Genomic DNA, 17,965 nt, shown 5'->3' on the forward strand with positions numbered 1-17,965 from the left:
TCGAGCTGGTTTCTCCATTCTTACCTAGCCTACCTTTAAATCGTGGAAACATAGAATAATAATAATTAGCATAATAGGGCCCCTTTAAGTAAGAAGAACAAATGACACAGCAGAGCCTCCACTTTAATAAACAATCGCACAAACATCTTTGGTTCAAATGATTATGTTTCCATTTCTTTATTGGGTACAACCAGACAAAGTGAGATACAATTGTGTAGCAAGCTGCTGAAGGTTGAGGAACAGGGAGAGGAAACATCAGGGCACAAAAGATCAAACACATCGGCAGTGACGTGAGTGAAAAGGAGACAGAGAGAAAGAAGCTAACGAGTGCATCGGGGAAAGTGCTCGCTGCCAGGAGGTGAAACACTGATTTCTCTCCTCCGGGCTTTGTTCAGGATTTGCTGCAACTGGCTGCAGTCAATTAAAGTCAATCACTTGCTGAAGCGTATGGTCAATAGCTACAGTGCATTTCAGTTATTTGAAAATGATTAGTCCTAATGCTTTTAATCGTGTCTTAGTGAAGTTAAAGCTCTGCGGAAACAATTGTGATCATTTCATTACTATGTGCCCGTCAGGGAAATAAAGCGTGATTGATATGTTGAGCGTGCTAATTAGCTTGTGTGCTAACGCTAATGGCTCTTAAAGGGCAGTGGGGTTGCGAAAGTTGTGCCCAGCAAAGCGAGCCTGGTCACCCAACTGTTCCTCAATCCTGAGAGGAGGAAGAAAGAGAAGGAAAGGGAGATAAATTAAGAGCAGGCAGAAGACTGTGAAGGAGAAGAATATAGACACAACGTGAAAAGGAAGAAGAAGAGAGATGTTAAAGTGGCATGAAGCTAATAATTGAATATTCACCTCATGAGCTGATTGTATTTGGCCAGACGCTCTGATCGACAGGGAGCTCCAGTCTTGATCTGGAGGTAGAAACAAATATCAAGAACACACATTACAAACCCTCGGTATTTGGAAAGCAAGAAACACTCGTTTTAACCATCAAGTGATATTTCCACAGCTTTTAAATAAATCACGGATGTAAAATGTCAAAAATAATGGCAGCTATTTCTAAAATGTCACATTAACATTTCTAGACCAAAAGTATTCACTGTAAATAGAGAAGCAGCCTTTTCTAGTGCCAGCATTTTGTAGATGTAATCAGCGAATGTTTGGTTTGTTTTTCTTAAGATCCGATTGACAATATTGAATGTTGGTGTTCTGTGGACTTACTTCAGTCATTTCAGAATTACAGTGCATGGTTATTGTGTGATATAGCTTAAATTGCTAAAAAGGCAATGTCATCATTCCATTTATTTTTTATTCCATTTCGTTTTTATTAATCACTTTAGCATTCTTGCACAAGTCGTCTGTTTTTTTTGTGTTGTCTTGTTTTCCAAACTGTGCTGTTGCATTGTTTCGTTTTATATTGTGTCATTAACGTAATGTGACGAAGACTAAATAATGAAATGAAATGCAATGAAACATGTGTGTGTGTGTGTGTGTGTGTGTGTGTGTGTGTGTGTGTGTGTGTGTGTTACCTGTCCAGTGCAGAGACCGACCACCAGGTCAGCTATGAAGGTGTCCTCTGTTTCTCCGGAGCGATGACTCACCATCACTCCCCAGCCGTTCTCCTGAGCCAGCTTACACCTGAGAGGCAGAATAAATACACACAAATATGTGATGCATGCTCTCTAGTGGCAGGCATCTTCACGGACATGTTTGCATACTTGTTTATATAAGGTTATAGTAAATTGTATTTTGATATATTCATTTATTATAGCATATAAGAGTTCCTTTCATGTTCTTTTAATTGTGTGGTATTGCAATATTATTATTTCAGCCCCTGTTCATGGCTTTGTTAAAGTGTTACTTTGAGACTTATCTGACATAAAGTTTGTACTTATTTCACCATAAGATTTGATGTTTTTGACCAATAACTCATAGTTTTTCTGACCTCGCATTTCATCTAACCTTGTTTTCTTGTACCTTGGCTATATGGATTAATATTTAATCAAATCAAATCAAATAAAAAATGTAGCATAGCCCCATCACAAGAAATGCCTCAAGGGGCTGTACAAAGCAAACAAAAACAAGATACAAACGTCATAGCGTAAGAATGATAAGAACATCATACAATATGTGTCTTTGTCTATGCATCACACACACACACACACACACACACACACACACACACACACACACACACACACACACACACACACACACACACACACACACACACACACACACACACACACACACACACACACACACACACACACACACACACACACACACGCACACACACTCACGCCTTGATGGCCTCGGTGACAGAGCCGATCTGGTTGACTTTGAGCAGCAGGCAGTTGCAGGCCTTGTCGTCGACGGCTCTCTGGATCCTGCGGGGGTTGGTGACGGTCAGATCGTCTCCCACCACCTGCACGGTTTATAAAAACACAGTCACCGACAGATTAAAGTGCACGTTGCTCCTCACAGTGTCAGGTCCACGCTGCCCAGGAAGTCTGTTGTCGGCCTACGTGTGTAAATCCAGGTCATCTGTATATTTCTGGTTTATTTCTATTCCTATTTTGAGATGTTTATATTATAGAATTGTTTATTTCTACTCTTTTAATTTGTTATTATGTGCAATGTCTGGTTTTGTTTTATGCTGCTGCAACACATTTTTTTGTTAATAATTAAGAAAGTACATCTCATTTGATCTTAGTTACTAATTCACCCCCAGATAAAAAGTAAAACGTTTTTTTCTCATGGCATTTTCTTAAACTGATGTTTAACTTTATTAAACCTAACCTTTTTAGTGTCTTCCTTGCTGCTGTAAAGCAGGGGGTCTTCATCGTTTTTCAGGAAAAGGACCCCTTAGCTGGAAGGTCCCGCGTCATGGCCATTTCTACTGATCATAATTCCATTGTTGAGGTCTACTAGAATAGATTTACATTGTGCTATTTTCCAAACTCACATTGGTTTCTCACAGCATCTCTGTGAAGTATGTGTATTCACTCTCTGTCCTAAACGGCTTGTTGGAGCTCCTGCCCCCCCCCCTTGTGAGCCCAGTGTGCTCTGATTGGTCGGTACGTTGCGAGGCTCGCTGCTCAGTGAGCTGGCTTACTGGTGTGGTTTCCGGGTCGTCGATACAGCGAGACAGCGCGAAACTCATCCTGAGCACACAAACACTCACAGCCGAAGTAAAAACAATAAGTGTGGCTTGATATTGAGTAAGAAAAAGGTTTCTAACGCTGTGAGAACGGGTCTGAGAGCATTTCTCCGCCATCCCAACTCGTCTATTACCAGCGTTCAGGGAGCTCTATGCAAGTCAATGGGACTCCCTGTCACAATTCACATGTTAGGTCACGTTTGTAGTTTTGTCTGTGTTGGTGTTTTTCTTGTCTTTGGGTTTCCTGTCTTATTGTGTTAAGTGTTCACCCCCGTTTCCTGCCTGTCTGCTTTCTGTCTGTTTCCCTCCCTGATTACCCGATTGTGTTCACCTGTTGTCCTTGTGTTTCTCCTCCCCTGCCCGGCTGTTTCTCGTTGTCATGATTACCCCTTCTTGTATTTAGTCTTGTCTCTGTCTGTGTTCAGTGTTGGGTCATTGTTTGTTGGTGACGGAGTTCACCGGAGAGTGTTCTGTTCTGTGTTTGTCATTTATCCTTGGAATAAAGGGTTTCTCAAAAGTTATCTGCATTTGGGTCCTGCTTCCTTCACTCATCCGTGACACTCCCTGTTAGTTGAACATTTACGCTAAAGGTCCTGGTGTGTGAGGAGCTCCGCGGATTGGTCCATTTTGGATCCGGGAACTGCATGACGTCATGCGGTTCCCGGAAGAAACAAATGGAAAAAGAGAAATGTGCAACGAGGCATTCTGGGGCAGCACAAACAGGTCTTCTCTGTGTTAGAGTTGTACTCGCTACAGGGTGCACTTTGAGGGCTGTGACTCTGCAGACCGTTCACATGCAGAAAAACCTTCATAACACACAAGGGGACGGGTAATAACCAGAAAAGCATGACATGGGCCCTTTAAAGAGAGATTGAGCAGGAATTCCCTATTAAATGTATAAATGGAGTTGCATATTAAACTAGACCCAGACAGCAACTTGCATGGTGGTCTGAAATGCCAGATGGGGCATTAACATTCATTTTTATAGTGAATACAATAGTAAGAAAATGAAATGATAACTATTGAAAGATTAAGATTTATTTTGAATTTAACATAAATTTAACCGATAAGCCTTTATTGGAGAGTGAGGGTGTTGAAAGAGGAAGATAGAGGGGACAACATGCGTAAAAGAGTCAAAGCAGGATTCGAACCTGCGTCTGCCGCAGCTGTAACCACTGAGCTAAACCTTAGAGTATGTTTCTTATTACTTGTTGTTGAAAATGCCTTTGTTGTGGTCTCACCACTACATTTCCCCATGTTTCTTTTTATGCTGCACCAGAATTGCGCTTCTGGGACAATAAAGCTTTATTGAATTGAATTGAAAGCGTACCTGGATTCCCACTGAGGCTGTGAACTCTGACCAGGCCGGCCAGTCGTCCTGGTCGAAAGGATCCTCAATAGACACCACTGAAAGAAAGACAGATGGTTTTAAAAAATAATGTCTACTAACACAGCCTTTGAGACCCCTTTGTTATCTCTACAAGTCAATAGCACTAAGCAGCGGTGATATAATGCCTTGAAATGCACTCACACACAAACACCCACACAAGCAGGAAGCACACCATTGACGGGGTAAAGAGCCACATCAGAGGAGGTCCCTGCTTGCCAAATGTTCGCTGTAGCGCATAATTAAAACCTCTTTAACAGCACGGGAGTCAGAGGAGACATCCAGCTCTCTTGTTCACTTAGTTTCCCCATAAAAAAGATGATGAAAGAAATATGGCAGGCGTAGACATATAGAAAATAGTGTGTCCATTTGCTGATAGAGATCCAATCAGATGTTAACAGTGATGCTGTGTTTCCATGAGACCTGTGCCAGGAGAAATATTGTTACTTTAAAGGTCCATGATGAATTCTCCCCTCTGTGTAACTATTCCCAGCTGTGAGAGCGTGTCTGAGACATGTTGGACTTGTTTCAGGACACACACACGAGAACACACACCTGGGTAGTCCTTGATGAAGCCCTGGTAGATGCTGGCCAGCTCCTCTCCGCTGATGTTGCGAGCGGCGTTGGGCGGAGACTTGAAGTCCAGGTCGTACTTGCCCTCGCTGAAAAACTCTGAAGCAGCGACGTCCATCCCGATCACCACTTTGTCTGTGAAGCCCGCTTTCTCTATGGCTGTCTTTATCAGCTCCAGGGCTGACGGAGAGAAGCAGAAACATGTCAAATCACAGGCTTTTAAAGGGGGGAGTTTGCTTGTTTTGAAGTATATGTATGAGGAAATTATTATCAAAATTCAGGGTTCTTTCCTACAGTAGATGTTGGTCGCTAAACCCCCAGCTCTGGGAAGGAGCTGGGGGATGCCCACCCGCAGGGCCCACCCGCAGTGTGTTGCTCAAACAATTACCGGTTGCCTTGTCACAGACAATCTGCTCGACAAAATATGTTTGTCTTTTTTGTTTTCCTGCGATGATGGTTCTTCAGGACTGCTTCTTAAGCTCTAATCACACTCTCGCAGACTTTTCCGGTGATTCTAAATTAGATGACGGTGTATGTGTGTCGCTTAAGAGGAAAAGATGCCTGGTTTTGTTGTTGTTATTACTGTCAGGAAATGTACAACCTAACCCTGGTCCGCCCAGTAGTAATAGTCAGATCGCTACTCGTGCTGATTTTAAAGCTAGGTCTGGGCTGGGTTTCATCCACTTGAATGTGCGCAGTCTGTTAGGTAAACTAGATTTTGTCCGTATCTGGGCGAGCTCGACTGATGCTGACGTCATTGTTTTATCAGAAACATGGCTAAATAAGTCTATTTTTGCCTCTGACATTGCCTTAAATGGTTTTAATGTGTATCGTACCGACCGGCCTAATAAAGGTGGTGGCGTTGCAATTTATGTTAAGAATAAGTTCAGTGTAACCACATTAATTTCCAAATCGATCAGTAAGCAATTTCAATTTTTAGCCATAAATATAGAAGTGGCAAAGGGTCAACAGGTCATGGTGGTGGGCCGCTACAATCAATCAATCAATCAATCAATGTTTATTTATATAGCCCAATATCACAAATGTTACATTTGTCTCAGTGGTCTTCACAGTGTGTACAGAATATCAGTATGACAATACGACACCCTCTGTCCTTAGACCCTCACATCGTACAAGGAAAAACTTCCAAAGAAAACCCAGTTTAAAGGGAAAAATGGGAGAAACCTCAGGGAGAGCAACAGAGGAGGGATCCCTCTCCCAGGACGGACAGACGTGCAATAGATGCCGTGTGTAAATTGAAAAGATAATACATTTGCAACATAGGTAGTCCAGATGTTTGGAAATGCATGTGTGTATAATAGGAAGATGAATCCACGAGGATATCCATCCAGGACCTATGATCCAGGACCACAGCCACGACTCAAGATCCAGCGCTCGCGATCCAGGACACAGGACCGCAGGATCATCCATGACTCCGGATCCCAGCGTATATAGACACCAAAAAGAAGGACATTTGGGGAAGCTGGGTTAATCGGAACATGAGAGTACACGGGTATAGACAGAGAGAAGGAAGAAGTAAGATGTCCCCCGACAAACTAAGCCTATATCAGCAAAACTAGGGGCTGAATCTAATCAGCCCTAACTATAAGCTTTATCAAAAGGAAGGTCTTAAGCGCACTCTTAAAAACGGATAGGGTGTCTGCCGCCCGAACACAAACTGGAAGCTGATTCCACAAATGTGGAGCTTGATAAGAAAAGGCTCTGGCTCCCATTGTACTTTTAGAGACTATAGGAACAACCAACAACCCTGCATTCTTGGAACGCAATGCCCTAGTAGGACAGTAGGGTATAATGAATTCTTTAAGGTAAGATGGCGCCTGCCCATTAAGGGCTTTGTAGGCGAGAAGAAGAATTTTAAATTCTATCCTGTGTTCTATAGGGAGCCAGTGTAAGGCAGCCAGAACAGGAGTAATGTGGTCCCTTTTCCTAACTCTGGTTAGTACACGAGCCGCAGCATTTTGAATCAGCTGAAGCGACTTGATTGACTTCTTGGTACTCCCTGATAATAAAGAGTTACAATAATCCAGCCTAGAAGTAACAAATGCATGGACTAGTTTCTCTGCATCGTTTTGAGGCAAGATATGCCTGATTTTTGCAATGTTACGTAGATGGAAGTAGGCGGTCCTTGAAATTGATTTTATGTGGGCGTTAAAGGATAAATCCTGATCAAATATAACACCAAGATTCCTTACAGTCTCACTGGAGGCCAAATTAATGCCATCCATAGTTAGTATATCTTTAGATAATTTGTTTCGTAGATTCTTCGGGCCAAGTACAATAACTTCAGTTTTGGTCGTGTTTAACATCAAAAAGTGTAAGGTCATCCACGTTTTTAAGTCCTTAAGGCAGTCTTGAATTTTATTTAGATGATTAATTTCATCAGGCTTGATTGATAAATATAGTTGAGTATCATCCGCATAACAATGAAAGTTTACAGAATGATTCCTTATAATATTGCCTAACGGAAGCATATATAATGTGAACAAAATAGGTCCGAGCACTGAGCCCTGTGGCACTCCATGGCTAACTTTGGTTTGCGTGGAAGATTCATCGTTAACACGTACAAACTGAGAGCGTTCAGATAGATAGGACCTAAACCAGCCTAAAGCAGTTCCCTGTATGCCAACTAAGTGCTCTAGTCTTTGCAATAGGATATCATGGTCGATAGTATCAAATGCAGCACTGAGATCGAGCAAAACAAGAACAGAGACAAGTCCCTTGTCTGAGGCTATTAGAATATCATTTGTGACTTTAACCAGAGCTGTCTCTGTGCTATGATGTGTTCTAAAGCCAGACTGAAAATCTTCAAATAAATCATTGTTTTTAAGTAATCACACAACTGTTTTGCGACCGCTTTCTCAAGAATTTTTGAGAGGAACGGAAGATTAGAAATAGGTCTATAGTTGGCTAAAACCTCTGGATCGAGGTTGTGCTTTTTAAGAAGCGGTTTTATCACTGCTACTTTGAATGATTGTGGAACATAGCCTGATAATAAAGACATATTCATAATATTTAATAAAGAAGTGCTAATTAATGGAAAAACTTCCTTCAACAGCTTAGTTGGAATTGGGTCTAACATACACGTTGATGGTTTAGAAGAGAGAATCATTGAATGTAATTGTTCAAGGTTAATGGCTGAAAAGCATTCTAGTTTACTATCTAGTGTAATATTAGAACTTACGATTCCGGGAGCTGTTGATAACACTATACTGGTCGAAGGCAAGAGGTCATTAATTTTGTTTCTAAGAGTAACAATTTTATCGTTAAAAAAGCACATAAAATCATTGCTACTGAGTGCTATGGGAATAGAAGGCTCAATCGAGCTGTGGCTCTCTGTCAGCCTGGCTACAGTGCTGAAAAGAAATCTTGCATTATTCTTATTCTCATCTATTAATGAAGAGTAGTAGGCTGCTCTCGCTTTACGCAGTGCTTTCTTATATTCATTGAGAGTAATATGCCAAATTAAACGAGATTCTTCAAGTTTAGTGGAACGCCATATCCTTTCAAGTTGTCTAGACTTTTGCTTTATTTTGCGGGTTTCGGCATTATGCCATGGAGCTAATCTATGTTGTTTTATTTTCTTCTTTTTCAAAGGAGCAACAGAGTCTAATTTTATTCGCAGCGCATCTATAGCACTATCAACAACATGATCAATTTGGGGTGGTGTACATTTTGTATAAGTTTCCTCCCCTACATGCAGACATGCTATCGAGTTAAGTATTGGTGGAATCTCTTCCTTAAATGTGGCTATAGCACTAACAGATAGGTTTCTGCTGCAAAAGCTTTTGACTAATGCTTTGTAGTCTAGTAACAGTACTTCAAAAGTTACTAAGAAATGGTCGGATAAAGCAGGATTATGCGGTTCGACTAATAGTTGCTCAATTTCAATACCATAAGTCAGAACAAGGTCGAGAGTGTGATTATAACAGCGGGTTGGTTTATTTACACTCTGACAGAAACCAACAGAATCTAATATAGAGTTAAATGCAACAGTAAGGCTATTTTTATCATCGTCAACATGAATATTAAAGTCACCTACGATAATTACTTTGTCTGTTTTAAGAACCAAAGTTGATAAAAACTCAGAGAATTCTGATAAGAATTCTGAATAAGGACCTGGTGCACGGTACACTGTAACAAATAAGATTGGCTGCAAAGTTTTCCAGGTCGGATGCGTAAGACTAAAAACGAGGCTTTCAAAAGAGGTATAATTACATTTTGGTTTAGTATTGATAAGTAAACTTGAGTCAAAGATTGCTGCAACTCCACCTCCTCGGCCCGTGCCTCGAGCAATATGAGTGTTGACAGGGCTGGGTAGAGTGGCCTCATTTATGCTGACATATTCTTCATGTCTCAACCAAGTTTCAGTGAGACAGCATATATCAATATTATAATCTGATATTAAATCATTTACCAATATTGCTTTAGATGCTAGAGATCTTATGTTTAAGAGACCACATTTAATCTTCCTGTTTTGTTGCACTGTAGTAGTTGTTACATTTACTTTTATTAGGTTATTATGTATGACACCTCTATTAGGTTTTACCTTAAATTGTCCTTGGGCAGACACACACACCGCTAATATTGGGTACAGACCCCCCTCAGCTGTCAAAGACTCCTTGTCTTCACTAGCAAATCTTTTATCACAACTAGACTACAAGGAAATAGTGCTACTTGGAGATTTTAACTGGGACTGGTTAACTGCAGTGTCAGAGGATTTTAAAAACCTTTGTATCTCTTTAAATGTTACTCAGATTGTGGACAGTCCTACTCGCCCTAACATTAAGTCCCCTAATAAATCCTCCCTAATTTATCTCATTTTAACTAATGTTCCCCATAAATATTCGTCTGTGGGAGTATTTGCAAATGATCTGAGTGACCACTGTGTTGTAGCCACAATTAGGGACACTAAGGTCCAAAAGGTTAAACCTCGCATTATCATCAAGAGAGACATAAAACATTTTGTTGAGCAGGGTTTTGTGCATGATCTGTTTGATTTTGATTGGGGTAAAATCGATCTGTGTGCTGATATAGAAACCGCATGGTCTTATTTTTATCTTGGTTTTATGGAAATCATTGATAGACATGCACCCCTGCGTAAATTTAGAGTAAAGGGACGAGACAATCCTTGGTTTCCTGCTAATCTGTCTAGTCTCCTTCATGAGAGAAACAAGGCCTGGGCAAAGGCTAGGAAATCAGGCTCAGAGGTAGAGTGGCTGCGTTTTAGGCAGCTAAGAAATAGATTCACATCACATGTCAAAAGTGCAAAGTCGAAGTACTATTTGTCAGTTACCACAAAGAATCTGAATAATCCTGGAAAATTTTGGAAAGCCATTAAATCGTTATCCACCGGCGATATCCGTAATGAGCTACCTCCGTGCCTTACCACAGCATCTGGCTCTATATCGGACAGGGCCACTATTCTAAATTGCTTTAATGAGCATTTTGTGTCCTGCGGTTCTATGTTTGATTCTGTTTGCTAACTCTGCTTCTGTGAACACCACAGTCTGTGACTCTGAAAAACGTGTGTTGGAAAACCCTTTTAGTTTTACCCCTTTTACTGTTGATGTTGTTCGTGAAGCTTTAACCAAGTTAGATCCTAGGAAACCGGCTGGCCCGGACAACGTAGAACCTTTCTTTTTAAAGATAGCTGCAGATTTTATTGCTCCACCTCTCACTACTCTTTTTAACCTCTCCCTCAGCACTAACACAATTCCAAAAATATGGAAGTCAGCTTATGTCCTGCCTTTGCTAAAAGGAGGGGAGGCCACCTTATTAAATAATTATAGACCCATCTGTTGTCAGTTCTGGCTAAGGTTCTTGAACGCCTAGTGAGTGAACAGGTAAAGGTGTTTTTATGTACAAATGACATCCTGTGTAAATATCAGTCAGGATTCAGAAAGAAACACAGCACCATCACTGCCACAATGAAAGTGGTGAATGATGTGGCGAGTATTTTAGATAATAAGCAGAGTTGTGCAGCTCTGTTTATTGACCTTTCAAAAGCGTTTGACACCGTCGATCATCACATTTTAAAGCAGAGGCTAGCCAGTATAGGCCTATCCAGCCATGCAGTGGGTGGTTTGTGAACTACCTCTCTGAAAGGTCCCAATGTGTTCACTTTGATGGGCTGTCTTCTGAGTGGTTGAACATTGCAAATGGTGTTCCTCAAGGTTCTGTTTTAGGTCCACTTTTATTCTACATCAACAGTTTAGGTGAAAATGTGGATGAAGCTACTTTACATTTGTATGCGGATGATACTGTGATGTACTGTGCAGGTCCCTCCATTAAGGAGGCTGGTGTTAAATTACAGGCTGTTTTTAACATTATTCAGACTCTCTGAACTAAAGCTTCTTTTAAATGTGGATAAAACCAAGGTAATGCTCTTTTCAAAAGCTAAAAAGACACCAGAGCCTGTTTTAGATATTGTAACTACGCAAGGAATAAAACTTGAAGTGGTTACCTGTTACAAATACCTTGGTATCTGGCTTGATGATTTATCTATATAAATAAAGGTTTGAAATGAAATGAAATGAAGTACAGGCATGGAAGCTAAGCAGATGTACCGATGTTGATGTAGATATGACCTCTCCATTGGTTAGTTTATTTGTGTTTTTTCAGACTTGGGTGAATATCAGAGATGGAGTACTTGAGTCCTGGACTCGGACTCGAGTGCCGATTTTCTGGACTCGTGACTCGACTCCGACTCGCGCACAGATTGACGGGACTCCGACTCATGAATTCTCGCGCACAATGACTTGGACTCGGACTCGTGAATTTTTTCCCCCACGATGACTCGAACTCGACTTGTACATTGACGCTCCGACTTCGACTCCGACTCTGACTCGGACTCGACTACGACTCTCCCTTGGTGACTCGGACTTGGACTCGGACTCGAAGAGTGGTGACTCGAGAGTGAATTGGACTCCTGAGTTGGTGACTTGACTACAACACAGGTGAATACTAACAAATCCTTAAAGACACCTGTAAGGGAAACTTCTGTGTAGCAATGCAGTGGGAGTCACCGACTCAGGAAAGAGACACGGGAAGAGCAGGAGCTTTGATGTCAAACACTGATATTTGGAGATTCGGCCGGAGAATTCACATCACAAGTCCAAGAGCCAGAGGTTCTGACTTCACAGTAGAGTTGCCACGTCAATTCTGAAGAACTCTACCCCAGACCCCTGTATTTAGCTAGTTCAGAGAGAATCATCAACATGCTGCATGACAAGATAAAATCATAACACCTCTATCAGCTGACGCCAACAGGCAGGAACAGGGAGACAAAACACTGAGAGCACAGCAGCCAAGGTTACAGGTGCGTGTGCTCAGTCAGGACAGTTTGAACTGATAAACTGGGTCAAAGTTATGGGCCTTGGAAAATATTTCCCCAACAACACCTAACCCTGACAATAACAACAAAACTAAATGATAGAGGCAGCGATAGGCCAGAAACCCCTGTGCTCTGCGAGGTAGAATTACTATTTATGTCAAATGAGTCGTGTGGGTTTTAGTAAGCAATAAGAATGGCTACAGTTCCCTGTCTTAAAGTGCAGTTTGACAACAAGGTGCAACTATTATAAATACAGCATAAACGTATGTGTGTTGGAAGGAGATTGTAAGGAATGCTCTAATGTTGGGATAAACTATGGATAAGCCCTACTTCAAAACATCCAAACAATCTCTTCAAGGTAATAGTAATAAAGCTTTATTTATATATAGCACTTTTCATACAACACATGCAGCTCAAAGTGCTTTACAAAATGACACATCAGAAGTTAAAAAGAAATTCCCCTCAGATTATTTGTTAAGAACTTTAAAAGGTACATGCAGCAAATATAACATTTGATCAGGTTAATAACCCAAGGACGTAAAATGTATGATATTAAAAATAAAATACAATAATCTCTGACGGATAAGACACAAGACAACTGAGTCAATGCAACAACATAACATATAAAGCCCCATAAAACAAAGTGAACATATAGGTACAACAGAAATACAAATAAAAGATAATAGTAAAAAAATGCATTCTAATAAAGGTTAAACGATTAAGAAATAAAAAAGATAATATTTAACATTTGTCTTTGCTTACCTTCCCTGTTCTCCTGTATGTTTGGGGCGAACCCTCCCTCATCCCCCACGTTGGTAGCATCCTGACCGTACTTCTCCTTGATGACATCCCTCAGGGTCTGGTAGAGCTCCGCCCCCATCCGCAGAGCATCACGGAAAGACTCCGCCCCCACAGGAAGTACCATGAACTCCTGCATCGCCAGCCTGTTCCCAGCATGGGAGCCGCCGTTGATCACATTGAAGGCCTGAGTGAGGGACCGATAACACAGAGGAGATTGTATTGTGTTTGTAAGAATAGAGGGGTGCAGGAATGAGTCAGCATCTTAGCACTTCTGGGTTCCCTTGTCTTGCAGGCAATGGTTTTTGGTGAAAATAAGGTCTGTGGTTGACACAAGCTTATGAGATGTTCACGTGTTGTTCGACATGAATGTCTGAAGCTTCTATGTGTCTTAAAAAGAGAGTTTTCTATCAAGTGACTAAATGAGACTACTAAAACGTCATCACACCAAACGTTAGCCATCTTTAGCTTAGCAGTGGTGACGCACACGTGGCTGTAGTTCCTTTATAGCCTATCGTTAGCTTATTAGCTTTAGCTTGTGGTGATTGAACAAAACATGTAAGTATAAACGTGTGTTTTCCACAGATCTTATTTTACAGCTATAATCCAATATCCAATGGAAAAATCGTATTGGCTTCATGTCGAGTGACCCCTTGCACTGCTTACTTCGTGGTCAGACTACACCAGGGGTGTCAAACTCAAGGCCCGGGGGCCAAATCCGGCCCTTGACTTCATTTCATGTGGCCCCACAAGAGCTTGCAAAGAATATAATATGTTTATTATACGGTTACATGATGATTTACAGAAGCACGTTGCCCATAAACTACATGTCCCACAATGCATCTCAAATTAGACTTTTTTCTCAGAATTAGACTTTTTTTCTTCTAAATATGCCTTTTTTCTCAGAATGTGATCTTTTCTCAGAATGTGACTCTTTCTTAAAAATGTTACTTTTTTTTAAATGTCACTTCTGTTTTTGACTTTTTTTTTCAGCTTTTCTTTTAAAATCATTTTGTGACATTCTCACTGAAGAGACTTGCAATTATTTGCCCCAGACTTCTGCTTTCAGACGTAGTTAATTATGAAGTTATTACCCTATCCAATAATAATCCAATGCAGAGGCAACAATGTAATATGATACATTATTTTATATATTTATATATAAGTTACAACCAGCCCTTTGAGTGCAGCCATAATGCTGATGTGGCCCGCGATTAAATTGAGTTTGACACCCCTGGCCTACACAGATGCATCATCACTGCACCACTCCTTTGCATTTTCTCAGAATAAAAAGAGGACTCACAGGCACTGGGAGGACCAACTCTTCGTTTCCTGCCAGGTCAGCGATGTGGCGGTACAGGGGGACGCCTTTCTCTGCAGCACCAGCTTTGCATATAGCCAGAGATACTCCCAGAATAGCGTTGGCCCCAAACTTAGCTGGAGAGAAAACACAACACACAACCCATGGGTGCTGCAGGCAGGGACCACTGGTGCGGAAAACACGTGATAACACAAACATGCCATCACCACATGAGATGCCAGCGAGGCTTACATTTGTTTTCAGTGCCGTCCATTTCGATCATCATGTTGTCTAGCTTCTCCTGCTCCAACACATTGATTCCCTGAGAGAGAGACAACATGTCAGAGACCTTCACCATGCTGTTGCTCAGCCATTTTATGCTTTAAAGGTGACATATCGTGCTCAGTCAAGGGCATGCTGTTATTGTGGGCTTCTACTATAACAAGTTTACTTGCTTTAACCCTCCTGTCAAATCTGACCGATTTACTACTTTCATCAATCTTAACTTTTTTGTTTTACATTCGATTGCATTAAGGCTTTATGATATCCTTCACAGTAGACATTTGAACATATAAAATGGCTGATCACCACTTTCATTGAATTTTGGATGATTTAGTAAGACCCATGGTGTTCCTGGTCAAAAATAACCGCCCATGTGAATCACAGCTGGCACACGCAATACATGTTCAGTGTCTATTCTTTGTATATTTACTGCAGTTGTTCATGTATACCAGCAGTCTGATACAATATTTACAGTGTGAAAGGGTGTTAAATGAAATTTGGTGATGATTAATGGTTTTTGTGTTAATGTTATAGCAGTTAAAACTGGACCCGTCAAATTAAGGGGGCGGGGGGGCGAAGACAATAGGAGGGTTAATGTTCAAAAAATACATTTATTTTCTCATACTGTGTGTCTAAATATAGCTATATTCACCATCTGTCTGAAACGCTCTATTTCAGAGCCTTTCTCTTTAAGCTAACACATGCCCGATCTGTTCTGATTGGCTTTCAAGAAAAATAGCTTTCTATCCGTTTGTGAAGATACTCAGATTGGGGCGGTGTATTCTAATGAGCCTGCCTTTTATCTTAATCTTAACAAAGAGTCTTAATTCATTTTAAAGACCCGATGTATACGCACGATAGGCAGGTGAATCTTGAACGAGGGTTCAATGAAAGTAAATGACAGCGTCACAGGTCATTTCCATCTAAATTACATCCCGCCCGGTCCACTACAGATTTGATTATATAGTTTATGGAAAAAAACTGCGTTGAAAAACTAAACCATGATTCCACGGTCAAAAACGTGAAGACTTGCAACATATTATTAGCGTACAAACTCCTTTTGGACATGCGCACTACAAGATGTGTAAAGGCACTATTACCTGTTCTAAATAATCAAATATAGCATAGCAACAGAAGTTTAGTAAAAAGAATCATAGCCTTAATGTAGTCTACGATTATCAGTAAATACAAAACTATACAAAAATGGAAATATTAATTAAAATGCAAAAAATGAAACTACATTAATCTGTGATACCAAGAGAACATTTTCTCTCAAGTATATGTGCGTCATTGGCTCTTACAATGCATGTGACATAAGGAGGATGGCCAATTCTGAATTGCTTGCTGAGTCATGTTTTCTGACCAAGGCAGCACAACAAAAACAGATTGTTTTATTGCTAAGGGTGGTTTGAACTCCATACTTTGTACAAACATGGGTATAACTACACTTTATATATACTCATTCTCAAAACTTGACATGTGTTTTTGTTCACTGGGCTTTCTTAAGTCCTTGTGCACATACTTCAGATACAGTATGTGCACAAGGACTTAAGAATGTTTCTTTTATGAATTGTCCTCTTTAAATCGATCCTATTTCTGCACTGGTACTCACAGACTGGATGAGGGCCGGTCCAAGGGTGTCATTAATGTGACCGACTGCTTTGGTTACACCTAGCGCAGGAAGATAGAGATATGTGAGTTTGTCCTCTTTCACGTGACAAAACCACAGACTAAAATGCTCATGGCAAAAGTAGAAGAGGAGAGACAGAAGCACAGAGGACATGTCTTGGCCTTCACCTTTGCCCTTGTAGCGAGTTTTGTCTCCATCACGGAGCTCCAGAGCCTCGTAGATACCGGTGGACGCACCGCTGGGAACTCCAGCCCTGAACACACCTGGAAAAGACGTGTTATCTTTGTAAGTCGAAGGTTTAACGGTCAAGGAGGGTAAGAGAAAGCTTTTTTACCCTAACCATGATGCTTTTCCAAAGTTAACATTAGACAAGCACAGCTGACAGAACAAGTACAAAATAAAATGAATGATTTTTTAATGGATTTTTCTGTACCTTTGCCGGTGTGCAGATCTACTTCCACAGTGGGGTTTCCCCTGGAGTCCAGGATCTCCCTGGCTACAATATTAACTATAGACATCCTGCACAAAAAAGAAAGAAAATAGCTTTATTTAAACATTTGTGCTATACATGACAACGCAGTGCTAATCCACCAAAATGTATCATCTTATTATAGGGTTGTTAAGAAAAAGGATGAGCGAGGGATTCGGTGTACAAAGAGACGGATGAAAATAGAAAATAGCCAATGTCAAAAATGCATTTCATTTAAGCTAACAGCCTCAATTTCCATCAGTCACAAGGACTTCACACTCTCTGCCGAACATTGTGATGATAGTGACGCAGCCTTAGGGATGACAGCCTGTGGAAAAGATGCTAGCACACACACACACACACACACACACACACACACACACACACACACATACACACACACACACACCCACACACACATATACACCTCCGTTACACAGAGAAGGAAACATAAATCAAAAGCTAATAATCCATACCTATTTATGAACCTACTGTCAACCTGTTCCGGACCACAAACCAGTTCAATTTCTCTGCTGATTCAGGCAGTGACAGAGAATGAGGACCAATGGAGGGATGAGACGGTGAAAAAACACAGAGCAGGAGGAGATGAGGAGGAAAAAAGGAGGAGGGATTGAAGACATAATAGATCAATCTTTTTCAACATTACCTGCAGAGTGTTGGAAGCCTGCTGGAGAAAGCGAGAGGATGTGGGCGAATGAGAGGGAGAGACAGAGGGACGGGAGGTGGGAGGAGAAGGGGGAGAAAACGTACGACACACAGGGGGGGAGGGGGAGGTGTGAGTCATTGGAAGACGCAGAGAGGGGAGGGGAGCCAATGAAACGAATAAAAAGAAAGAGGAAGAGGGGATGGAGTAAACAAGCATTTGCATTTCATTGATTTAAAGGTCCCCTATTATACTGCTTCTCATCAATATATTATAGCTCTCAGATATATACAAAACATGTCTCTGGATTGTTTGGCTCCAAACACCAAACAGATCATTGCAGCA

The 17,965-nt window shown here is 41.1% G+C and overlaps 1 protein-coding gene across 2 annotated transcripts; it reads right to left on the reverse strand.

The window, feature by feature from the left end:
- Positions 1–147: 147 nt before the first annotated feature.
- Positions 148–17,739, reverse strand: LOC117461563 (gamma-enolase-like). 2 transcript variants are annotated; one of them, XM_034103490.2, is made up of 13 exons: positions 17,624–17,739; positions 16,921–17,006; positions 16,655–16,750; positions 16,470–16,528; positions 14,828–14,897; positions 14,579–14,712; positions 13,240–13,462; positions 5,106–5,303; positions 4,494–4,570; positions 2,304–2,428; positions 1,530–1,638; positions 853–911; positions 148–709 (listed from the first exon to the last, which is right to left on the reverse strand). In XM_034103490.2, the coding sequence occupies exons 2-13, from the start codon at positions 17,003–17,005 to the stop codon at positions 640–642; spliced, it is 1,305 nt and encodes a 434-aa protein (XP_033959381.1). In that variant the 5' UTR covers position 17,006; positions 17,624–17,739; the 3' UTR covers positions 148–639. The 2 variants fall into 2 exon arrangements, with proteins under 2 accessions (XP_033959381.1, XP_071062073.1); XM_071205972.1 differs by lacking the exon at positions 17,624–17,739 and adding an exon at positions 17,433–17,593.
- Between the last annotated feature and the right edge of the window lie 226 nt (positions 17,740–17,965).

This window comes from Pseudochaenichthys georgianus, chromosome 16 (assembly GCF_902827115.2).
Source record: "Pseudochaenichthys georgianus chromosome 16, fPseGeo1.2, whole genome shotgun sequence".
NCBI lineage: Eukaryota > Metazoa > Chordata > Actinopteri > Perciformes > Channichthyidae > Pseudochaenichthys > Pseudochaenichthys georgianus.

Excerpts from the sequence above, each read along its gene's own strand:
- LOC117461563 (XM_034103490.2), bottom strand. The coding sequence starts at position 17,005 with ATGTCTATAGTTAATATTGTAGCCAGGGAGATCCTGGACTCCAGGGGA. Across the intron at positions 14,713-14,827 it reads GGACGGCACTGAAAACAAAT|CTAAGTTTGGGGCCAACGCT; the intron begins GTAAGCCTCGCT and ends TTTTCTCTCCAG. Across the intron at positions 912-1,529 it reads TCGGTCTCTGCACTGGACAG|ATCAAGACTGGAGCTCCCTG; the intron begins GTAACACACACA and ends TTCTACCTCCAG.